The sequence below is a fragment of the Bufo gargarizans genome, chromosome 1 (genome assembly GCF_014858855.1).
Source record: "Bufo gargarizans isolate SCDJY-AF-19 chromosome 1, ASM1485885v1, whole genome shotgun sequence".
NCBI classification, from domain to species: Eukaryota; Metazoa; Chordata; class Amphibia; order Anura; family Bufonidae; genus Bufo; species Bufo gargarizans.
The window spans coordinates 543,743,162-543,769,093 of record NC_058080.1 but is presented as its reverse complement, the minus strand read 5'-3'; the positions used below and the strand labels follow the sequence as shown (position 1 = coordinate 543,769,093).

Here is a 25,932-nt window from a genome sequence, read left to right as displayed (position 1 = left end):
GAACGGAATGCATTTTGGAGCATTTTGTTCAGTTACGTTTTTGTCCACATTGACAATGGGGACAAAACGGAAGCATTTTTTTTTCCGGTATTGAGACCATATGACGCCGGTGATGACGTATTAATCGGACGCGACTCACAGTCTGCAATCTGCCTGCGCTTAAGCTTGCAGCGCAGGGTGCCTGACGTCACATCCGGGCGCCGATACCGGAAGTCCTGTGTGCGGCGTGCGTTCCACAGTGGAACGCACATATTACCATCGGCTGTCCAGTGCACAGCATCTACATGTGTAGCAGGTCACTATGCTTATATGGGAACAAACGCCTGATTACATGTTTTTGTTATATAGGATATGCAGGAAGAATGGCCTCTTTATTCTCAGGGACAGTCTGATTTGTCTTAAGGTATGCCCATTTGCCTCATTGAGGCTCTGTCGTATAGGTCTATGAGCGTTTCGCCTTATCTATTGGCCATCTTGACTTGTTTCAGTTTATCGTTTTTCGTGCTACATCACTTGGCTATACTGTATCAACAAGACGGACGCTGGCCTTGTTTAAGAGTGGGGGTACATCCATATGCATTAAATACTTCCTCTGGACACAGTGAGTGACCCTCTTTAATGAGGCCCCTCGTTTTGGTGATGGTCCCTCACTTATTCTATCTTGGTGTCTGACAGATATATGTGTATAGATATACATGTGTATGTTTCTCTTTTTTTTTTCCTACAGATTTCCATCGGGGTTCCATTATACCTAAATTAGCGTGTCCCAAACATCTTCACTGTTGATGCCTGTTCCTTCCCTCCCTTCGTTCCTCCCAGTAAGGTCATCTGGTCCAATCTTTTAAATCTTGTTTGACCGTCATTTGACATCCTCTCTTGACCGTCATTTGACACCTTGGTTTGTCCTACAGGTGTATCGGGGTGGTCCCAGTCTGGGCCTCCCTCTGCTGGACATCCATCACTGTAATCATTTAATATTATCCATTTGCCCCCTGATGATCCCACACCGTGGGGGAAACGCGTTGGGGTTGAGCACAGATACGTCTGTGTCTTTCTTAGGTGTCGTTTTTTGGTTTTGTTTTGTAGTCAGTTGCACCGTGTACCTTTTTGGTATCTTTACCGATAGGGTAGTGTACACTGTGCATTCAGGGGAAATCCTTTCTGTCCATGCCCAATATAGTCCACCAATACAGTTATTACCAGCCCGCACACTGTAGGGCGAACTAGGAGTTGCCAGCAAGGTTCGAGGACGGGGGGTCTCCACCATTAGGAGTCGCCCCTGGGCACAGGGCCTAGCTTTAGTATTATTACTAGGGTCATATATCCCCCAATTGATTATATTTGTGGACACCTTGTGCATGGACATTATAGGACTTATTATGTGTTGTATGAATATTAATAAAGATTATTTACTATTAAGGGTTATACTGTAGCTGGACTTGCAATTGTTCCCTTCAACCCATTACATTTAATTATATCCATTAAGGCTGGATTTTGACCTTAGTAGTAAACACAGGGCATTGGTAAAATGTGTTGCCCGATCCGGTATGAGAACGCAACCGAACGGAATGCATTTTGGAGCATTTCGTTCTGTTCAGTTACGTTTTTGTCCCCATTGACAATGGGGACAAAACAGAAGCATTTTTTTTCCGGTATTGAGACCATATGACGCATCTCAATACTGGAAAATAGTAATGGTAGTGTGAAAGTAGCCTAATAACTCTGAAGCATGTCTTAGTCTAACTCTATGATGTGCCGTTCCTTTATTATTCCTGCTAGAAGTTATTCGTTACTAGCAGCTTACAAAGAAAATCCATCAATGTAGTTCCTTTTGTGTCCCTGCGTAGTATGACATTTATCCAATCAGGGCTGCTTGTGTTAGATTGTGCAGGGACACACCCCCAACTGGTAACACCTATCTGAACCTTCATTGCAATCTTCTAGTAAGGCCGCCTGCACACAAACGTGTGCGCCTGGTGGCTGTGCTGTGGGCCGCAATGCACGAACACCGACCGTGGGGCAGCCGCAGCGGGGCGCAGACCCATTCACTTTATCGGGTCTGCGATCCGCCTGTTCCGCAAAAAGATAGGACATGTTCTATCTTTTTGCGTAACGGAAGTACGGGACGAAACCCCACAGAAGCAGTCTGTAATGATAAAGGAATGGCACAACATTGATAATAGATGCTCCAGAACGGTTTTGGCATCCCCCATGAAGATAGTTGCCAAACTGACATTTTAGAAGATGTGACGGGTCCTATTTAGGCGTGTAAACCCACAGATTACACTTCTATGTCCCATTAACAAGGTGACTGAAAGAGCCGGAGGTTAAAAAAAAAAGGAAACCTAAAATAGACCTGCTTGATCCCCAGTCCCGTAACGCCAAGAGCCCGAAAATGACGGTCTAGGACACTTGGCCTAGATGTCTGCAGCCATTGGTTTCCTTAATGAAGTGAGAAGGACAATTCTCAGAGGAAAGTGGCAGATGTTCTGTATTGCACATTCACTTTGCTATCCCTAACGTGGCAAAAAAAAAAAGCAAAAATGTTTCCCCAGTTACTGGTGGGCAGGTCTCTTGTAGACCTCTGTGCCGTGGTGCTAGGACTCCAGGTTTGTAGGCCACCTGATTTATACAATCCTTCAATATACTTTATCAGTCTCACTGTGCCTGTAGTTGTATGAAGGGAAACTCCATATTGCAAACATTCAAGATTGGACATGTATAGTATTCTGTTAACGCTACGTGTTCCTGTGGCAGGTTAAATAAATCCAGCGTTCCTGTGACTTGTAGAAGCCATTTGTATGCACAGTACTATATTTATCTATGTATTAGATGTTCCTCTGGCCCATTGTGTACCTGTCCTTTCTAGGAACACTCCCTAACCGCAGTCACTGGGCATGATTCTGACTGCACCGTCCTAAATGCATACCTGGTATTTTTGTGGGTGGGTGGGCAGGAGGAGTTTTTTTTTTTTTTTCTTTCTCCACCTTTCTTCTGTGGGTGGGGATTGTGCAAACAAAAGCTATTAAAAGATTGTAGCGATGAATCCACCGCATACTAGAGCCAATTAAAGATGACTGGCGTGAAACTGGTTCCCCGGCTGTAGTCTAGTGATTCGTAACACTAATCAGGGCTGTACCTGTTCCAAACCACACATTTACCGACGTGTATTTCAAGAAGAGAAGTGCTCTTCACAGCTTGACTAGAGCAGTTTTTTCCCAACCAGTGTGCCTCCAGCTGTTGCAAAACTACAACTCCCAGCATGCCCGGACAGCTTTTGGCTGGAGGCACACTGGTTGGGAAACACTAGACTAGAGGAATCGAAGTTCTGGGGTTTGTGCCCAAGCATATAAAGTCAAAGCTCCATCTGTCCCCTTTTTTTTTAAATATGGCCAATGCGACATGGCCTACAGCATTCGATCACTCCCCACCCCCCAAAAAAAGTGTTTACCCCAAAAGCACCTAGATGTGACTTAGTCTGCTCCAGCGATCCTGTTTCTTGGCATCACTAGTTCATCCCATCTCAGATATGGGCACTTCTACCCTCTTCTCACTTCGCAACCCATTAGGCCCTAATGCACACGACCGTTGTTCTGTTCCTCATCAAAGCCGCAGTTTTGGCTGCTCAGGTACGGACCCATTCACTTCAATAGGGCCGCAAAAGATGTGGACAGCACTCCGTGTGCTGTCCGCATCAGTTGTTCTGTTCCATGGCCCTGCAAAAAAAATATAACATGCCCTATTCTTGTCCATTTTGCGGACAAGAATTCTCATTTCTACAATGGGCCGCCTGTTCTGTTCCGCAATTAGCTGACCGCAGAAAAAACGGAACGGTTGTGTGCATGAGACCTTATTGTTATGAAGCGGGCCCTTTCTCGGGTGAAACTTCTGCCTGTGATTTTGCTGCAATTCAGTGACAGAATCTGCAGCAAAATCAAATTGTGTTACATGAGGATTTGTCACAGAGCTTGCTATGGCTTTGACCTGGAATTCAGTCTGTGCTGCAAAGGGTGAAATCTGCAGCACATATTGATGTGCTGCTGACTTAAAATCTGCACTGCAGGTCAATTTCCGCAGACATAAAGTGACACTAGGACCGTACTGTATGCCGCCATACATAAATTGGGTGCTCCACTGGCTGTCAAATTACTCCGCTATTCACCCCTCGCAGCACTGCTTTCTATAATGCAGCCATGAGTCTGTGGGACCCTCTGTGCGTTTCCAAACTTTCCAAGCCCATTTTTGATAGATTTATATGTTTGGTGTACTGTCTCTTGATGGGTGAGCTCATACAATGTAATAAATAAAAGAACTAAAGGAAAAAGGTATATGTGTGTGTGTGTATGTATGTGTGTGTGTATATATATATATATTTATTATAATATAATTTTGGCATGCTTTCATCTGCTCTGCCCCTGCAGCTTCCCCTCCCCCCACCAGTTCTTGGTATTCACATTGCCTCTGTTTTAAAAGGCATACAGAGTTGGCAAACACTTTACTGGGAAGGTCCTAAGCTGGTGCCTGGGGCTGGTCTGCATTCCACACAGTTTGAGCCGCCTGCTGGGCAAGTTGGAGGGTGAGAGGTGGTGACTGGTGGTGGGGAGGAGGGGAATGCGAAACGATACTCCAGATACCCACCTGGACACCTTTTTGTGCTTGCCTTCTGTGGCATAGATCTACCTGCAAATAACACTGAAACCCAAAACTAGTAGTTACTCCAGTGCCTAACATGTCAGCTGTATTAACCCTTTGAATGGGAATGCCCAAAGAGGCCATAAGTCATTATAAGTATAAATCGGGGGTGAAAAAACAAGCCTAGATGTATGTAGATTTACATATCCCGTGACAGCCTGCCATGATACGCTTCTAAAAGCACACAACAGCACATTGTGTTGAGGTGGACTTTAGTCGTCATGCCCGGTATATCTGGACAGAGGAAAGCTCTTACACTACAGGCTAAATGTGGCGCTTGTCGTCCGTTTTTATCCCTCCACTTGTTTTCTTATTAGTGTACTTCACCTTTTTTTGCAACTTTATGGACTAAATTTATATAGAGTAGAAACTTTGTGTATAGGCCAGGTTTCTCTGCCTGCCAACCCATGCTGCACATTTGCAGAGAAGTCTCAGGTGTGCCACTCTTTTTTTATTTTTATTTTTTATGACCATGTCGGCAGGAGGGCAAATGTGCCACTCAGACGAGCGATTAAGTCATGGCCTTGTTTTACGGCCTCCTTTTACTGTAAGTTTGTCGTTGCCTTTCCTCCCATACCCTTCCTTCTCTCTCACCTGTATTCTAAGCCCATATTGCTAGAATAGAGACGCACCTTGTGCCCCAGGGCAAGACTACCCTCCTCCCCTCCTTTCTATGATCGGTCCCTGCCAGGGTGTGTCTGGAATGAAGGTTAACTCTTTTACTGCCAGTGTCTATCCGTTCTGCTCCTAAAGTTTAAAATTGAATAGAGGAGCAAAATGTGAGCATGGGTTAAATGGAAAGGCCTTTCTGCAGATTTGGGATCTACATCCCCCTCCTTGTAAAGAAGCCTGAATGCCTTTTACCTGTATCTGATTATATAAGGTTGCTTAATGGTGTCCAGGCTCGCGATTGCATGTGGCCACAACGCTGTAAACTATACACTTTTAATCTGGCTGTTCTTGTTTACAGTGAAGATGAAATAAAAGGGGTTTTCAAAGATTTAAAAAAAAAAGTATATAGGTCTACTGTCCCGGATCTATTCTACCCTCACTGCGCCCCCAGAGGACTCCAAGCTCCGTTATATGTTGGAATGGGAGGCTGATCTGTTAGCGGAATCCAGTGTATCTAGATGGCACCAGCGCTCCCAGACATTATCTAAAGCAGTGGTTCTCAACCTTTCTAAAGCCGTGACCCCTTAATACAGTTCCTCATGTTGTGGTGACCCCCAACCATTACATTTTTTTCCTTGCTACGTCATAACTAATTTTGCTACTGTTATGAATTGCTATGAAAATATCTGATATGCAGGATGTATGCCAGTCTATTACAAGGTGTTAGGTAGTTCTGTAATTGGCGCTGTGTTGTGGGGGGATCTGTGGATGGCGCTGTGTTGTGGGGGGGGATCTGTGGATGGCGCTGTGTTGGGGGGGATCTGTGGATGGCGCTGTGTTGTGGGGGGGGATCTGTGGATGGCGCTGTGTTGTGGGGGGGGATCTGTGGATGCCGCTGTGTTGTGGGGGGATGTGTGCTATGACACATAGGGCCATGAGGGGGGCCAGCATAAGACATATAGCATCTTATGCTAGTCCCCCTCATGGCCCTATGTGTCCTAAACTGCGCACATAACTGTCTTTGCGTGTAAAGTATGTTACTCCTGTGTGAAACAATCTCTCTCCTATTTGTAGGATTTCCCTACCTCCCAACTTCCTGTCGCACTGCTAATGACGTGAGGAGGCGTTCCTGAGTTTTGACGATCTGCGCATGCGCAAACCGACAGTTTATGGAAAATCTCAGCGGAGTTCAGCTTTACACAGGGACACTGCGCATGCGCAGGAGAGCCTTAGTAGGGAAATATTACGGCCCAGTAACTCCGGCCGGCGCATGCTCAGTGTCCCGGTGTGAAGCTGAACTCCGCTGAGATTTTCCATAAACTGTCGGTTTGCGCATGCGCAGATAGTCAAAACTCAGGAACGCCTCCTCACGTCATTAGCAGTGCGACGGGAAGTCAGGAGGTAGGGAAATCTCACGAAGTAGGGTAATGTAACGCTACAATCGTGCAGCCCTAATAGGAAGCCTCAGGCGACCCCCCGGAAAAGGCCGATTGACCCCCAAAGGGGTCGCGACCCCTAGGTTGAGAACCGCTGATCTAAAGAGTCATGGCAGACTACTCTGGCGGAGACCTCTATTAAGATACTTCACAGGACCTATCTAGTGCCGGCCAAACTACATCACTTCTACCCAGAGGTCCCCTCTACTTGCTTCCGGGGATGTGGTGAGGAGGGCACGATGCTCCATACCTGGTGGACATGTCCCATAGCTTCCAGGTTGTGGAGTCGCATTTGTGACTTAGTATCAGCCTTGTTGGGGCACTTCCTACACCCTCGGTCTTTCTGCTTGGCGACAAGCCATCTAAATTAACAAACGCTAAATTCAAGTTGGCCCAGTTTATCCTGCTTGCAGCTAGGATTCACATTGCCTCTCAGTGGCGTTCCTTATCACTGAGCTATCGAGCAGTGAGTGATAGTCAACAAGATTTACCAATTTGAAAGGCTGTCGGCTATCCGTTCGGATAAATTTTCCTTGTTTGAGGGAGTCTGGGAGCCCTGGTCGTCCTCCCCCTACTCTACTGATCTTTCCCTCTTCCATGCACTCTGATAGTTGCATTTAAGGTGTATTGTACCCCAAGAGATGGATGTGAGTTTGGGCCTTCTATTTATTGATCGCCACCTGATAATTAACCCATGTGCTCTAAAGCGGTATGACTGTTACCCCTGACTTTATGATATTCCTCTTATTGTTGCTTAATTTTTGTATGTCTTTCTGTTCTTTATATTATGTGTCTGGAGTATTTATTTGACTGGACACCATGTCCTTTATTTTATGCACAATATACTGTGTACCTTATTAATGTGAAAACTTTAATAAATACCATTGAAACATAAAAAAAAAGTATACCACAGGATCGGGGGCTGCCCAAAAAAAAGATAAAAACCCCTAGTTTTAGTCATCCCTTCACTTTGATCTCCACTTGTCCTGCATCGATGGCACCCAATCATGGAACCATTGTTGGCAGTGACAGACCTTGGAGCTCATGTATCATTCATGTACATGTGAGGCCAGTTATTGGCAGCAGCGGTCACGTGAACAATGATAATGATGCGACTTTGGGACCAGCGAGCTTGACTGCGGCCGGCTTGGCAGGACATTTAAAAGATGAGTTAGAGTACTTTCACACTTGCGTTTTTCTTTTCCGGCACTAAGTTCCGTCCTAGGGGCTCTATACCGGAAAAGAACTGATCAGTTTTTTCCCAATGCATTCTGAATGGAGAGCAATCCGTTCCGGATGCATCAGGATGTCTTCAGTCGTTTTGACTGATCAGGACAGAGATAAAACCGCAGCATGCTACGGTTTTATCTCCAGCCCAAAAAACTGAAGACTTGCCTTTTTTATTTTTATTATTTTATTGTGCTATGGGATTAGCACTACAAATGCAGATTACCCTCAAACTAATATTGGATTACCCAAGGGGCAGTATACATCAGTATTTTGGATCTGCTCCTGGTTTTGGCTTACAAATACGGACTGAATACTGACTTGTGCAAATGGTCTGAAGCTGTTCGGCTATATAGTCATGGCAGGCCCCTGAACTTTGTACATGGCACCCATTGAACACACAGTTGAACGCGAAAGAAGGATTTCAGGGCCATTTTCAGTTGCTTCTTTATAGGAAAAAAAGAACATTAAAAAAATACACTTCAAAGACATGTATTGATAGACAAAATGTCATTTATTTTACAAACCAGAACAAAAAAAACCAAAAAAATATATGTATAAAGGAAGTATAATAGCTTAAAGGGCATCTGTCAGCAGATTTGTACCTATGACACTGGCTGACCTGTTACATGTGCACTTGGCAGCGGAAGCATCTGTGTTGGTCCCATGTTCATATGTGCCCGCATTGCAGAGAAAAATTATATTCTATTATATACAAATGAGCTTCTAGGAGCAACGGGGGCGTTGCTGTTACACCTAAGGGGGGCTGCTCTCTGCAACTGCCACGCCCTCTTAACATTGATTGACAGGACCAGGCACTGTAAAGGTCACACCGACCCTGTCAAAGTGCAGAGGGTGCAGCAGTTGCAGAGAGAGCTGAGCCTCAAGGTGTAACGGCAACGCCCCCCATCACATACAGTATGAACATGGGTCCAACACAGATGTCTTCAGCTGCTAAGTGCACAGGTAACTGTTCATCCAGTGTCATAGGTACAAATCTGCTGACAGAGACCCCTTAAAAATTAAGTTCTTATTTAACCAGCACAAGTAGAAAATTGGTTAAAAATGGCCTGGACCTTGAGGCCCAAAACGCACCTGATTTTAAGGGGATTAAGTTGTGTGCCTTATGACTTTCAAACCCTTTTTGCTCGACAACTGAACTGCCAGAACTACATTGGGTTCTGATGGGGATCCATCCACTTTTAACGGGGGTACGGCAATTTGCGGCATTGAGATGTTGAACGCTGTCAGGCTGTTCCTTTGCCGGATTTCACAACGCATCCGTGAATGTAGGGTAAACTGAGGTAGAAAAAGGAAGCTATTCAGTGATGGTATAGCACTGAACTGCGATCCGTAACGCTGTCTAAATGGCGGAGTAGGTGAAAGGGGTGTGTTGCGGTTTCTGTCCTGCTTTGTGTAGTTGTCTTATTATTTCTAATTACTTCTGCCGTTCAGCATTTTGTCAGGCATGGCATGCATACTCTTGTGTCCTCAGCTCCTCCTCTAGCGGGCAGGTATTATCCTGCATTTCAAGAACAAAATACAGTCTCCTTCTAGCAACAAATGTTTAAGCTCATGTGTCAGATCTCCTGCACTCCCTCCTTTCCAGTGATACATGCACCTGAACTATTCCTGCCAGCTCACGCTTAGAGGTTTTGGCACGTAGTCAACTTTTGGCAGACTCTAATGCCCTGTTTGCACAAAGCGATTATGCCCTGATCCAAATGTTTACAAGTGGCCTAACTATCATTGGTTAGCATAAACGAGCAAAACAATGAATGCCTTTTACAAAAATCCCATACATGCGTATCTTGGCTTGTGGATGATTGTATGGAAATGTAGCGTTCCGCACATGAAATGAATCTTCTTGAAAATGATTACTGTTTGGCCACTTGGCTAGGTTCATATCACACGTGTACACTCATTATACAGTATGTTATATCCTATATACTTAAGGGCGTAAGCGGTAACCATGGGACCCCGTAACACCACTTTCAGAAATGCCATTGGTCGGTCTCCCTAGTGCACAGGGCTGAGGCACACATTGATGTCCTAGCACAGGTATAATGTACACAGTGATGTCCCAATATAGGGAAAGTGCACACATTGATGTCATATTGGGATAATACAGTGATGTTACAACACTGGAATTATACACAATGATGTCACCTGCAAGCAACATATGATGTCACAGTAGAAAAATGTAGTCACGCGAAAAGTATTGCCACACCAAAGGGAAAATGCAAAAGTAACCATAAGGCTCCATAATAAAATATAATAGGTCTTGCCTTAAAGGGGTTAAACACACACACAACTTTTTTAACAGACCTCTTCAGATTGGCTGGACCCGCAGTGGGGTTCATACTTATCTGGGCCCCACCGCTGTATTCAGGCTGCATCACGCCATAGCTGCCTGGTTTCTGCTGTTTTAAAGGCAACGTCTGTGATTGCAGACGTTTAACCCCTCAGATGCCATGGCCAAGGCAGAGATCAGGTTAAAGGGGTTGTCCAGGTTCAGAGCTGAACCCAGACATCCCTCCATTTTCACCCAGGCAGCCCCCCTGACATGAGCATCGGAGCAGTTCATGCTCCGATGCTCTCCTTTGCCCTGCGCTAAATCGCGCAGGGCAAAGGCATTTTTAGGAGTTCCTGTGACGTACCGGGGCTCTCCATGGGGCTGACAGGAACCCCGGTGACGTCACCCGCACTGAAGGGCGGGATTTAGCTCTGTCCTAGCCAGTAAAATGGCTAGGGCAGAGCTAAAGCCCGCCCCTCAGAGCCGGTGACGTCACCGAACACACTGCCGGGCAGAAGTTACCGCCCGGCAGTGTGTTATTGAAAACAAAAGAGCCCGTTCCCTGCGCGATTTAGCGCACGGCATGGGAGCGCATCGGAGCATGAGATGCTCCGATGCTAGGCTCAGGGGGGCTGCCTGGGTGAAAATAAGGGTATGTCCGGGTTCAGCTCTGAACCCGGACAACCCCTTTTAACTGTTTTTATTTAAAAAAGTGTATTTTTTTTTTTTCCCACTCCATAGGAACATAGTGCAACTCCCATAGACTACAGTGTTAATTCATTGAAGTCTATGGGACAAGTGATCGAATAGTCATTTAACGAACTATGAACGGATCTGGTTGTATTATCTTTAACATGGCAATGACAACGGATCCGTCTCTAAAACCATTGTAAGTCAATGAGGGACAGATCTGTTTTCTTTTGACTTACATTATGAAACATGATGGATCCGTCTTGCTCTGCATCCCAGGACGCACTCAAACACTGCTTGCATTCTAGTGCACTCTGTTCCCTTCAGTTCACTTTTGTCCCCATTGACAATGATTGGGGACAGAACTGAAGCGTTTTGCTCCAGTATTGAGACCCTATGATGGATCTCAATAGTGGAAAGGGAAAATGCTGGTGTGAAAGTAGACTAACTGTATAGGGGGAGGGACAAAATAACAGATTCAGCGGGTTTTTTCCATCACTTCACCCCTCTAAAATAAATGAATAAATAAAAAGTGATACACAGTCCAAAATGGTATCGATATAAACTACAGATCACCCTGCAACAAATGAGCCTGCCTGTAAACTCTATAGACTTAACTTTAAAAAAAAATAAAGTTACGGGTAAAGTAATAATTAAGAGCAACTGGACTTGTAATTTTTCTTTAAGACCTTTCGCTAGTCATCTGACTGGCTTTCTCAATTAGAATGGCTTGTACAAGAATACTAGTGACTCATGCCTCAGTCATGGCGGTAAGCTGTGTATTGCATTTGCATGACAGAAGCTATTAGTTGTCATTAAACTGCCTTGGGCGAGGTGTTAGAGCCGCATTGTAAGTGGCAGACAATAGATGTTGCATCTCTTCACCTCTGTTCAAGCTTGTTTTCTCCAGCTTAATATAAATGGCTTATTTTACACCTTTTTGGAACCAGTCCTCCTCTGTGTCTGAGATGCGAACCTTGCTGGCATCATCAAACGAATGCCCTTTGTCCTTAAGATGTAGGTACACAGTAGAGCTGGGCGATTATGATCAAAATCAGGATTAATTGAACATTTTACCTCCATTACGATTAATGAGCAATTATTTTGTTTTTCCTTTTTGCCCTCATAGTTCTCTGTCAACAGTTGGAGCAGTGGGAGGAGATGGCCGCAGTGGAGGGAGGTGTCTGCAGTTGGAGCAATAGGAGGAGCCGGCCACAGTTGAAGTGAGTGGAGGAGTATAACTGGAACATCTAAAGAGCAGGAGAGGAGTGAGCCGGAGTACAGCAGCACCGGCTGTAACCAGAATAATTGAAATGGACAAAATTATGTTGATAATGCAGGCTGTATTTTTTTTTTTTTTACTGATTAATCGCCCAGCCTTAGTACATGGCAGAGTCCTGACCGCAGGTGTTGGCTCTTCTGTGCTGGGCCATACGCTGGTGTAAGTCCTGTTGCCAGGTTTAAAGCAGAGAGGGGTGTTACGTTTATAAAAAATTCTGCAGATGCCCCAGCTATGTACAGAAGAATCAAGTTCCTCCATCTGCCCTTCTCCACACCTTCACTGGCAATCTTCGTGTTCTTTTTTTCTTTTCCCAGTTTTAACAAAAACCCAGTCTGTATACCCACAAGTTCAAAGGGCTCCTTTTGAGCTGTTCGAATTCCCTTGTCTTAGGCCTCTTTCACACGGGCGTTGCGGGAAAATGTGCGTGTGCGTTGCAGGAACATGCACGATTTTTCAGCGCGAGTGTAAAACATTGTAATGCGTTTTGCACTTGCGTGAGAAAAATTCTTCACAGAAGTTCGGGCTTGGCATCGGTGTTCTGTAGATTGTATTATTTTTCCCTTATAACATGGTTAATAAGGGAAAATAATAGCATTCTGAATACAGAATGCATAGTAAAATAGCGCTGGAGGGGTTAAAAAAAATTAAAATAATTTAGCTCACCTTAATCCTCTTTATCGTGCTGCCGGCATCTCCTTCTGTCTTTATCTTAGCTGTGTGGAGGAACAGGACCTGGGATGACCGGAGTGACGTCACCACAGGTCCTGTTACTCCACACAGCTAAGATGAAGACAGAAGGAGATGCCGGCAGCGCGATCAAGTGGATTAAGGCGAGTAAAAAATTTATTTTTACCCCTCCAACGCTATTTTACTATGCATTCTGTATTAAGAATGCTATTATTTTCCCTTATAACCAATAAATAAGGGAAAATAATAATGATCGGGTCTCCATCCCGATCATCTCCTAGCAACCGTGCGTGAAAATCGCACCGCATCCGCACTTGCTTGCGCATGCTTGCTATTTTCACACAACCCCATTCATTTTTATGGGGCCTGCGTGAAAAACGCACAAAATAGAGCATGCTGCGATTTTCACGCAACGCATAAGTGATGCGTGAAAATCACCACTCATGTGAACAGCCCCATAGAAATGAATAGCTCAGGATACAGTGCGGGTGCAATGCGTTCAACTCGCGCATTGCATCCGCGCGGAATACTCGCCCGTGTGAAAGGGCCCTTATCCTACTTGAGGTCTTTTCAGCCCAGTGGTGTACAGTTCTGATGTCCCCGCCCCCCCTGCCTTTTGTGATCCAGAGGATGGTGGAAGTCAAACAGCAGGTACTTGTCCATTTGATAGGGTTTCCTGTAGACTCCAGTTTCCAGCCTGCCTTCCTCTCTGACTGTTACCAAACAGTCCACGAAAGCCAGTGTGTTTTTTTTCAGTACATCTACCCATGTGAACCTGTTATGATCCACTGCATTGATGTGTACTCGTGTTCTTCTGGTGTGTGTGTGTGTGTGTGTGTGTGTGTGTGTTTTTTGTTTGTTTTTTTGTCATACACATATCTAAACCAGTGACTGGGTGCAATTCCCACATTCCCACAAAGGTGTTTAGAGCATTGGGTTCCACCTCCTCAATTAGCAACTTGGGTACAATGAGTGAAACTGGCCATGTTTCTGTCTGTAGAATGTATCCTTATACTTAAAATAGGTGGTGGGCAGGCAAAGGTCCAGCAAGGAGCACACTTGATCTGGGTTACAATTTGTTCTGTCTTGTATTAACCTTGCTCTCGTAGTTCGAACTGCTTCTGTAGTAGGTATGCATTTGAAGGGAGAAATAAAAATAAAGTTATGGCAAAGAGTGAAAAACTGAAAATCGCCAGGCAATAAAGTGGTTAAGGATTCATGTAATTTGTAGCTAAATGGGTGTCCTGCAAAATCAAAACGCATGACATGCATATTTTGCTGTAGAATTTCCATTTCTGTTGCAAAAGGTGAAATCCTTGGCATTTCTACAGCAGAATAGGCATGCCACTGATTTTACAGTCCGCAGCATGATCTCAATTCCACAGTAATTTTTTCCCATAAACTCAAGAAAGAAGGGTTTTGCCATCCTCTGTCAACATTGCGGGAGAATAGGATGAACTGGACTAAGGCCCTTTCACACAAGCGAGAATTCCACGCGGGTGCAATGCGTGACGTGAACGCATTGCACCAGCACTGAATCTAGTCCCATTCATTTCAGTGGGACTGTGTACATGAGCGATGTTTTTTGCGCAACGCAGGCTCCATAGAAGTGAATAGGGCTGCGTGAAAATCGCATTGTATCCACAAGCAAGTGTGGATGCTATGCGATTTTTTTTTTTTTTCACGGATGGTTGCTAAGGAGATTATGTGGAGGTCTATTTCACATTATTATTTTCCATTCTAACCTGGTTGTAATGGAAAATGGCATTCTTTAAGGAAAATGTCCCTTGAGGGTTAAAAAATAATTATAAAATTACTCGCCTCATCCACTTCATCGTTCAGCCGTTATTGTCGTCTTTCTTCTTCTTGCAGGTCCTGCTGAATGAAGATAAAAGATCCTTCTATCTTCATTCAGCAGGACCAGTGCTGACATCACAGAGCTCACCACGCGGTGAGCGTGATTACGTCATCAAAGGTCCTTTTACAGGTCCTGAAAGAAGGAGAAAAGACAATAACGACTGCGCGATCAAGTGGATGAGGTGATGTTTTTTTAAATTATTTTTTAGCCCTCAATGGACATTTTACTTAGCATTCTGTATTAAAGAATGCTATTATTTTCTATTATAACCATGTTATAATGGAAAATTGTAAAATCTACAGAACGCCGGACTCAAACCCGAGCATCAGTGAAGAAGTCCGTGTTCGGATCTGGTTACCACATTCAGTTTTTTATCATGCCCGTGTAAAACGCTTTGCACTCGCGCAGAGAAAAACGCAATCGCAGACCAAACTGACTGAAATTGCGTGCGCATTTGGAAATCCCATCCACATGTACTGTCCTGGTAATTGTGGTAAAAATTGCATCGTCTGAACATATGCTTTCATGTCTCTTTGAAACTTGTACCTTTAGAGGTCTGTGAGCCTTCCTGTACCTCCGATTTTACTACTCAGGTTTGTGAGAACATTGTTTCTGGGCAGTATATGCCTAGTAAATGACTCGTCTCTGTACATACAATATTGTTGCATTGATCCGACTGTATGACTGTGGCATTTCTGATTTTGCCGTGTGTGTGTGTGTGTGTGTGGAGAGAGAGAGAGAGAGAGAGAGCGAAGACCAAAAGTTTGGACACACCTTCTCATTCAAAAAGTTTTCTTTATTTTCATGACTATGAAAATTGTAGATTCACACTGAAGGCATCAAAACTATGAATTAACACATGTGGAATTCTATACATGACAAAAAAGTGTGAAACAACTGAAAATATGTTTTATATTCTAGGTTCTTCAAAGTAGCCACCTTTTGCTTTGATTACTGCTTTGCACAGTCTTGGCATTCTCTTGATGAGCTTCAAGAGGTAGTCACCTGAAATGGTCTTCCAACAGTCTTGAAGGAGTTCCTAGAGATGCTTAGCACTTGTTGGCACTTTTGCCTTCACTCTGCGGTCCAACTCACCCCAAACCATCTCAATTGGGTTCAGGTCCGGTGACTGTGGAGGCCAGGTCATCTGGCGCAGCACCCCATCACTCTCCTTCATGGTCAAATAGCCCTTACACAGCCTGGAGGTGTGTTTGGGGTCATTGTCCTGTTGAAAAATAAATGATGGTCCAACTAAACACAAACCGGATGGAATAGCATGCCGCTGCAAGATGCTGTGGTAGCCATGCTGGTTCAGTATGCCTTCAATTTTGAATAAATCCCCAACAGTGTCACCAGCAAAGCACCATCACACCACCTCCTCCATGCTTCACGGTGGGAACCAGGCATGTAGAGTCCATCCGTTCACCTTTTGGAACCAAAGATCTCAAATTTGGACTCATCAGACCAAAGCACAGATTTCCACTGGTCTAATGTCCATTCCTTGTGTTCTTTAGCCCAAACAAGTCTCTTCTGCTTGTTGCCTGTCCTTAGCAGTGGTTTCCTAGCAGATATTCTACCATGAAGGCCTGATTCACACAGTCTCCTCTTAACAGTTGTTCTAGAGATGTGTCTGCTGCTAGAACTCTGTGTGGCATTGACCTGGTCTCTAATCTGAGCTGCTGTTAACCAGCGATTTCTGAGGCTGGTGACTCGGATAAACTTATCCTCCGCAGCAGAGGTGACTCTTGGTCTTCCTTTCCTGGGGCGATCCGCATGTGAGCCAGTTTCTTTGTAGCGCTTGATGGTTTTTGTGACTGCACTTGGGGACACTTTCAAAGTTTTCCCAATTTTTCGAACTGACTGACCTTCATTTCTTAAAGTAACGATGGCCACTCGTTTTTCTTTACTTAGAATTTGTATTATGGCAAGAAAAAAGCTAACAGTGTATTCAGTAGGACTATCAGCTGTGTATCCACCTGACTTCTCCACAACGCAACTGATGGTCCCAACCCCATTTATAAGGCAAGAAATCCCACTTATTAAACCTGACAGGGCACACCTGTGAAGTGAAAACCATTTCAGGTGACTACCTCTTGAAGCTCATCAAGAGAATGCCAAGAGTGTGCAAAGCAGTAATCAAAGCAAAAGGTGGCTACTTTGAAGAACCTAGAATATAACACATTTTCAGTTGTTTCACACTTTTTTGTTATGTATATAATTCCACATGTGTTAATTCATATTTTTGATGCCTTCATTGGAATCTACATTTTTCATAGTCATGAAAATAAAGAAAACTCTTTGAATGAGAAGGTGTGTGTATAGAATATATGTTCTCCATAATGATTGTCATCAGTTATTTTTGTATTTCTAACTTCATGCTTGAGACGTCTTTAATGACTGTGGTACAGTACCTCAAAGCCGCCCCTCCTCCTGTTTTGCTATAGGATCAGTCCTCAATCTCCTGCTGAGCTTGGCAGCCTGTACTTTTACGCGCACACACATTTTCCAGAATCTGTGTGGTCTCTTTTGTCCAGTCTCCTTGCAATGCAGTGCCCGCCTGTGCCAGCTGCCTTATTGAGGGGGAGGAAAAGAAAGGGTAGTGGTCTGGGCTCCCCCCCCCCCCCCCTTACTTGGTGTCATGTTGCATCAGGTGCCAGAATACTTCCTTTTCACTTTTCTTTCCATTCCTTCCTTTCTTTAGAGATAAGCAGTCATATTTTAAAATGTATGCTGTCCTCCTGTTAAATCTGAAAAGGAGGGAGAAGCTCTAGTCCTCCACCTCACACAAAGTAAATGGGAGGCAGCTTGAATGGGAATATTGTAACAATTGAGCATATGGCAGAGCCCGCTCATTGGGCTTTATTAGCTGAAAAGTACACAATTCGGCTTAAAAATGTTGTTACTATGGCACTCATGTAAGAGCTAGGGCTCTTTCACATCAGCGCTACTATTTCCGTTCTGCTCTGTTATAGGAGCAGAAAAAACAAAATGACGAAAGTGCCGGATGCGGCACATATCTGACGGCAATGGAGCCCAACTGACTAGAACGCGATCCGTTCTCCCGAGAGAACGTTTTTAGTGGAGAAAAAAAGTCCTGCGTTCAATACTTTTCTCCGTTATTTTTGGCGAACTCTGGAAAGGTTGCCCAGTGCGGAGCCTCCAACTCAGATGTGAATTTGCTTGTGATTGGTTTCTGAATGAGAGAGGGTATGTTGGAGCAATGTCCAGGAGTGGTGATAATTGTCCAATATAGCAAAATTAGTGTTGTAAGGTGGAGTTATCATAGCAACAAAAGGGATTCCAGTTCTCATTTTGCAAGGCTGCAATCTAGTACTACACACTGTATTCCAGTATTCGCATTGCTATGGGTACCAATTGGTTTGGGACGATGACCACCAGGCTAGTTTCACATCTGTGGCTGTTCTTTCCGGCAGGCTGTTCAGACATAAAACAGTTTGCTGGAGTTCTGCAGATCTTGCATTGCCTGATACTGCCGCCTGCCGGACCCCAATATAGGCAACAGGGATCCGGACACTACCTGGCAAATATGGTGGGAATTGGCTGGGCAAAAAACTGCTGCACACAACTGTTTTTGTGCTGCAAATCCTTTGCATTCTATGCCAGAAGAGCCTGTTGGAGAGGACATCTGCAGATGTGAAAGTAGCCCAAGTCTAATTCTTTGTTCTTCTTTTTTTTTTTTTTTTTTTTTTTTTTTTTTCTTAAGCAAGATGCTTTCTAAAGCTGGAAGGGCAGCTGGTGGCTTTTCTTTTAACCGCCAACCTAATGAAGTCCTTGTATTGGCCATATTGCAGTTTCAATATATTACATTAATTGCCTCTCGGTAATGGTTTTTGTTAACATTTGTAAACCTCTGACTTGGGCCTCATGCACACAACTGTATTTTGCATCAGTGTCCAATCTACAATTTTTGCAGATTCCATGCAGACCCATGGCTTGCAGACCACAATACAGACACCGCTGTGTGTATGAGGCCTTGGGCTTCTTGCACACGACCATATGGCTTTTTCAGTATTTTGCAGTCCGCAAAAAAAACGGATCCGCAAAAAATATGGATGACGTCAGTGTGCATTCAGTTTTTTTGTGGAACTGAACAGCTGGCCCCTGATAGAACAGTACTATCCTTGTCCGTTGTGTAGACAATAATAGGACATGTTCTTTTTACGGAAATACAGAAACTGAAGGCATACAGAAGGAGTCCCTTCCGTTGTTTTTTTATTTTTTTTTGTGGATCCATTGAAATGAATCGTTCCGTATACGGAACGCAAAAATGGGCAGTAAATGGGGGAAAAAAAAGTTTGTGTGCAAGAGGCCTTATCGTGTGTGTGGTGTTATTTTTGTTTTTTAGTGAGCAGCACAGTTTTGCTGATTTCCCCCCCCCCCCCCCCCCCCCCAACCATTTTTGTGCCTAACCTCAGATGAACAGTGGAAAAACAATTTCTGCCATTTTAATTTTTCTCTAGTTCTTTATCATCTATTCCTCTGTTGAAGTATGATGTATATTGTAGCGTCGTGGGTCCTGTTTCTTCTCCATTCTCACTACCCTTTCTCCTCCTCATTTTTTGTTTTTCACTGGCTGGGCCCCGCAGGCAAACCTTTGCATATGGTTTAAATTGACTGCGAAGCTTGTCAGCTGAACTTTGCTTGACTCTGTAGTTTTTGCAGCACCATGAGCACTGTTGGTGCATTCCTGACTTGTGTGTTCTGCCTCTTCATTTTGCAATACAAAGAATTATATTTTTTATTTTTTTCATTCTTAGTTTTGCACATTGCATATATTTTGGTTTTGAAAAAGCCACTCTTGGTAGTAAGTAGTAAGCTCCACTGCGTTCTGCATTACCAGCTCATGGCGCAGCTGAGATTCCTTGTTGCATCTGGTTGAGTCAGAGTCCATATAATAGTAATGAGCCATTGATCTAAAAGTCACCTGATATTTATATGGTGTTCTATATGCACACACTTTAGAGTCCATATTACAGCCAAAAATACCTGTTCTACCACAAGTCTCTTAATCCGAACTTGCAGCGCTATAGATTCCTATGATGCTGTTAGTTTGGATAATTTGACCCAGAATTCGCGGCTGTAATGCGGACACTAAAATGCGCACACATTGTGGCCGTCTGAATGTGGCCTAATTCTCTGTTGCCATCAGAAAGCTTCTTTGTCTTGCCTCCCTGTCCAACGATAGCCAGACAATGACTGTATTCATCCATAATTTCTCCTGTAATATCTGCTAGTGAGGATTTGCTGAAGAATGAGAAGCACAAACTTAGTGTACATATTGTAAAATATAAAATTCACAAATACACTGGATATTACATTCAGTGCCCGAACTACATACTATATTTTTAGCCAAATGAGATGCACTTAGGTTTAAGAAAAAATAAGAAAACATTTTTTTTCATCAAAGCTCAGAACCCCAATGTTAATCAGATTCCCATTCAGACCTCAGATTAGACCCCCACAATCTTAATAAAGCCTCTATTTAGACCTCAGATCAGATCCCCATTAAGAACTCTATTCAGACCTCAGATGAGACCCCCAATCCAACCTTTAGATACCTAATTTCTAGAAGATACCCAATGTTTCAGCCCCTGAATCGTACATCAGATCCCATGTTAATAGGTCCCCCCCCCCCCCATGTGAAGCAGACGACACCACTCCTGAGACCGAGGACTCTTTCTGCCGTGCTGTGACCTGACGTTGCACGAGTGCCGACTTTCTCACACCGCACAGTGAGCCGCCAAGGAAGACCAGGATGCGGTGGGTACAGAGTGCTGCATTCACCGCTTCCTGGTCCTTCTGTACTAATGAGAGCTTCCATAATGCAAGCGCTCATTAGTATTCCCCCCCGCCCCACCTTTTCCAACCACTTTGAAAAGGAAAGGGGGGGGGGGGGAATACGGTATTTGGGGCAGTTCTTGGATCCCGCTTTCTTTTCACATGGTACAATAAGAGCATATAGTCTTGCTTCTCTTATTTTCATTTCCTTTACACCCTAATTTGGTGGTTATCAAAATTATATATATTATAAAGGTTTGAGATTATTAATGCAGGTATGTTTGTTTTATAACACTCATTTTGTTTTTCCATTTATTTTCAACAGACAGAGAGCATTGAATGAAGAGGTGGAAATGGATCTGCCAAACCATGCCAAACAACTGCTGCTTCAGCTGAACCAGCAAAGAGCCAAAGGTTTCTTATGTGACGTCATCATTGTAGTGGAAAATGCTTTGTTCCGAGCTCACAAGAACATTCTTGCTGCCAGCAGCATGTACTTTAAATCACTTGTCCTTCATGACAACTTGATCAATCTGGATACAGATATGGTAAACCCAGCTGTTTTCCGACAGATTTTGGACTTTATTTACACCGGTAAACTCTTGACATCTGACCAGCCAGGAGAGCAGAATTTTAGTGCTCTCCTCACTGCAGCAAGCTACCTCCAACTCCATGACTTGGCAACTCTTTGCAGGAAGAAACTTAAGCGTTCTGGGAAGCCATTTGTAGGAAAGCTTGGAGTGCCCAGCATAGGCCGCGTAGGAAGAAATCACAGGCTTTCTGCCCCCCCACTTGCTCACATGCGATTTTCTCAGTCCTTGGACATTAATAAGGGTTCCAACTCAAATGAACTATCCAAAACAGTCCAAGAAGATGAGGTGTTTGTTAGCAACCCCATACAGGAAAATAGCCACCCTTTAAGCCTAGGAACAGGGAGCAACAGCAGCCTCAATAATAGCACTAATGGGAGTGACCATGAGATAGGCCTTGACCTTTCTAAAAAAAGCCCGTCCTTACCTGCACAAGATGAGAATGTACAACCAGACAGTCATGTAGGCTCACCACAATCTGCCTCAGCATCCATAGCCAACTGTGCCTCTTACGAAGAATCCACACCCCAAAAAAGAGACGGCGAACCAATGGAATTGGAAGAGAACCACTCAGATTCTGGGCCAAAGAATAACCTTTGCCACCCAACACGTAAAATGGAGTGGGACAGGAAAGAAAGAGAAAATTCTCCAGAAACGAGAGAGACTATGCCCAATGGAGTTATTGTTGGGCCTATGTCAAAGGAGAGACATTCGGGTGGAGGCTATGCTTCTGAGCAGAGTTTCCAATGTAAGGATGAGATGGAAAATGGTAAAGACATCAGTGAGGAAAGTGGGCATAGTGAGAATGAAAATGACCATCCCAGTGCCAATTATGTTTACCGACAAGATGGATTTGAGACTGTGCCATTTGGTGACAACTTGTATGTGTGCATCCCCTGTGGAAAGGGGTTTCCGAATTCGGAGCAACTAAATGCTCATGTGGAAATGCATACTGAAGAGGAGCTATATATCAAAGAGGAGGATTCCTACTGTAAAGAGGAAGCAGAGGACCTGTCCACTCCCAACACAACATTTCCAAATGAGTCGCGGCCATTTAAATGCACAATGTGTGAGAGGAGCTACAAGGATCCAGCCACCCTCCGCCAGCATGAGAAAACGCACTGGCTGACCCGTCCCTTCCCCTGCAACATCTGTGGCAAGATGTTCACACAAAGAGGAACCATGACCCGCCATATGAGGAGCCACTTGGGCCTCAAACCTTTTGCTTGTGAAGAGTGTGGAATGCGCTTTACCAGGCAATATCGACTGACTGAGCATATGCGTGTCCACTCAGGGGAAAAGCCCTATGAATGTCAGCTCTGCGGGGGAAAGTTTACCCAGCAGCGCAATCTGATCAGTCACCTGCGTATGCATACCTCCCCATCATAAACCAAAGACACTTGATACCCTAAGAATGTGCTTCTCTTCTGCACACAGACGAACCAATTTACCTTCCTGATGACTTGCTGCTTTAAGGGTACCAATTTTCCAGTTACGTTGTATCATCATAGAAAGGGGGTGTTATTCCTCATCTGAGCTTTAAGATGTAAAAAGTGATGACAACATTTCAAGTTATGGTACAGTGGAAGCAAGTTATATGTTGCCTCCACTTCTCTCCCTTGCATCCTCAGGACCTACACAAAGACTTCAATAACCCACATCTAACAAAAAAAAAATATCAAAGGCTGTAAATTGCTTGCATAAAGCTAGCAAAATTACAATTCTCTGTTTTGCAAGGTGACAACCTGGTAACACAGTCAAGCTTACATCTGGGTTTGAAGGCGTGTTTGGGTAGGAGGTATTTGCAGAAGGCATGTTCTTAGTACCGTGAATTGTCCACACCTTTCTACAACATGGCTCTGCTTACATCTGTCCAGCCTTAAGAGGCGCTGGCTTCTTAGTTGTATTCATGAATGAAAACCAAGGAAACCTCACAACTCCCTCTCCTGGTTACCACTGTGGGCATCTGGATAGGTTCATGCCAAGTTGCTCCTCTCAAACACCAATGTAAAGATTGATAAAGGCAGGCTGGCACTTTCTGGGGCACTTGGTATCTTTTTGGCTGTGAATTCTTTGCATGTTCCTTAGTATCTTTCTTCTTTCTGAATGACCTTTTCACCACAGACTGGAAACTAACATTTTGCCCAACAGTTGCACCTATGTACGCCAGTGGGAGGGAGGTCCTCTATTATTCCCCACCCCATTCCTGTCCATACATAGGTACTTGTCTCAGTGGTGGGCTTTGGGAGACTTATTTGAATCTGTGAATTTTTGAACTGGAAGTTTAGGGATATTATTTGGGGTGGTGGGTTAGTATTGTTATTTTCACTACTCACTTTTTACATGATTTGAGCTTCTCTGTGTATTGGTGAGCTCAGAAACCGAAGCATCGTAACTCATTCTGTCCTTCACAGGGCTCCCAGTGCTTTGTTACAGTGCATAATGTCCTGCTTACATGACTCAAAATGTTGGCTGGCTGTAAGTTATGTATATCTTCACCACACATGCTGCCTCCCAAAAAAAATGGGGTAAGAAAGTCTCCTCTTACAGACAGGTCAGCACTGGAGGAGTGCTCTTACCCTATTGCTGTTCATGGTGACTTGTCACTGGTTAGGTACTCCTGCTTGTATGCGTGTGTGTGCGCGTGTGTCAGCCTAGTTTGGCTGTATATATAGAGACATGTAAGATGAAGGATGCTATGGACTGGTCACTTTTGCTACCTCTTGAACTCTGATAAGTGAGATGCTTTTACTAAGAAGCTTTTGCATAGTTTTTGTTTTTTTTCCATGTAAGTAAATGTATAAAGTTAGAACATTTAAATTAAATGGGAAGCATTAAAACATTAGACTGTCAGGAATTTACCACAACATTCACCGTATTAAGATAACTTCTGATCCCCTAAAAAATAAAAATAACCCAAAGAGATCCAATGTGAATCAAACCAAAACCCTTAGCTGACCCTTTAAAACTGCTTCTTGCCACACTAGCGGGCATTTAGAGTTATTCCTAGTGCTATGACTTATGAGTGTAGTTAACCATTGCAGGACATCTTCTCTAGTGATCTGATTGGGAAGAGCCACAGGATCAGTAAAATGTTTGCTAGTATTTTTTGGAATATGTACTGTAAATGGGTAGATACTATTTAGAGACAGCTGTGCAAGAGAGATGTCTTGAAACAGGGTCATGCACAAATACTCTGTCAACGTCATAAGGAAAAGTCACTTTATTCTGATGGCTCCATACGACTTATGGTACTTCATTAAAGCATGCACTGCAGCGGGCTCTGGTGCAGGATGTACCACACGTAGGAACCAGTCTCCTTCACGGTGAGACATTTTTCAGTCTCTAGTGGACAACCCCTTAATCTTTAATTGACCAAAGTGTTAAGTGATCTTAATGTTGGTGGAAGTAAAATTTGCCATAAGCACATAATTGTATGGAACTTCCCCAAAATATCAATTGACCCTACACTCTCACCCCTCCCCCATGGCACTGGCAGAGTCTAAAAAGTTTACATTATCGAAGACCAAAAATATTAGACTAATGAAATGTGCCAGCCCTATTTTCCTCCTTTTTATAATATTCGAAATTCCGTCCTGTGGGTTAACTAAATCTCAGTTATTTGGTAAAGGGGGGGGGGGGGGGAGGGGGGGGGAGTGACAAACTACATAAAGGAAAAAAAAATGCCAAAAAGACAAAGTATTGTGCTTTCCACATGTCAAATGCATTGTTTTCCCAGATTTTTTTTCACGATAAAGATTGTATATGAGCTTGGGGTAGCTGGATGGCTTTACAGTGGACAAAACCGGCTTAGCTTTCACACATTTAGCTGAAGTATGGTTTACAGTATTCATAATTATCTCTGTACCCAAGCTGAAGGCATTGGACCTTGTATTATCGTTTTAGAAGTTTTTTTTTTTTTTTTTTTTTTGTCCTTATTCTAAGTAACATTCAGTTCTCTAAGCCTTTCTAGTCGCCTAGCTCTTGCCATGTGAACATGGTAGTGTAGTAGACCCATTTGATGTTCAGCCCAAGCAGTCCTGAAATTTTTTGCACAAAACGGTACATCTGCAGAAAGAACACATTGCCATATAGACAGTGTTAACTGCATGTGAGAGTGGCTCTGATACCGCTTAGGAAGCAATAAGTAATGAGCACAAAAAATGTGAACCCCAGTGATTGATAGTCTGACTCGCTGAACAGAACTGAACTAGTCCTAGATCGGATTTTACTAATATTCTTCTACAGAGTAAGGAAACACATGACTGACCACAGATCATCTTTGAAAAAACAAGTAACACACACACACATTTCCAACCTTGTGGGGTACAAACCTTCGTTTTGTGCGGGAAGATACCCTAGGTTATCAAATATTATTTTATTAGTTAACCTGTAGGGGCATTAATGTGTAAACCATATCTAGATCTTCCAAATAATTCCGCCAAAAACAAGAAAAAGATCACTTAACCTTAATAGTTCTGCATTTAGCATTGGAATAAGTCATGTGATATGATTCTTGCAATTGGATGTTTTCTCCTTTTTAGCACATACGAAAATTGTGTGCCCCTTCAATTACTTCCACGGCCCTATTGGAGACCATAAACCAATGTGTTAATTGCAACCCTTTAAAGTAAATGACAATTCAAGCTACACCTTCACCCATGTGTTATGGAAATCATGACTCTTAGAATACTTGGCTTTTGACAAGCATTTTTTTTTTTTATGTATAAAATATTTTTTTTTTTCTCAGCACTTAATATCGA

At 43.7% G+C, this 25,932-nt stretch overlaps 1 protein-coding gene across 4 annotated transcripts in view; it reads left to right on the top strand.

Annotated features, from left to right (window-relative positions):
* HIC2 (HIC ZBTB transcriptional repressor 2) overlaps window positions 1–22,812 on the top strand; it is a 38,175-nt gene extending 15,363 nt beyond the window's left edge. For 2 of the 4 annotated variants that reach the window (XM_044289834.1, XM_044289843.1), the window contains exons 2-3: window positions 12,083–12,176; window positions 20,905–22,812. In XM_044289834.1, coding sequence (XP_044145769.1) covers window positions 12,115–12,176; window positions 20,905–22,558 — 1,716 coding nt within the window. In that variant the 5' untranslated portion in view covers window positions 12,083–12,114 and the 3' untranslated portion in view covers window positions 22,559–22,812. The remainder of the gene's footprint in view (window positions 1–12,082; window positions 12,177–20,904) is intronic. The other 2 variants (XM_044289851.1, XM_044289860.1) reach the window with 1 other exon arrangement.
* Window positions 22,813–25,932: the final 3,120 nt, after the last annotated feature.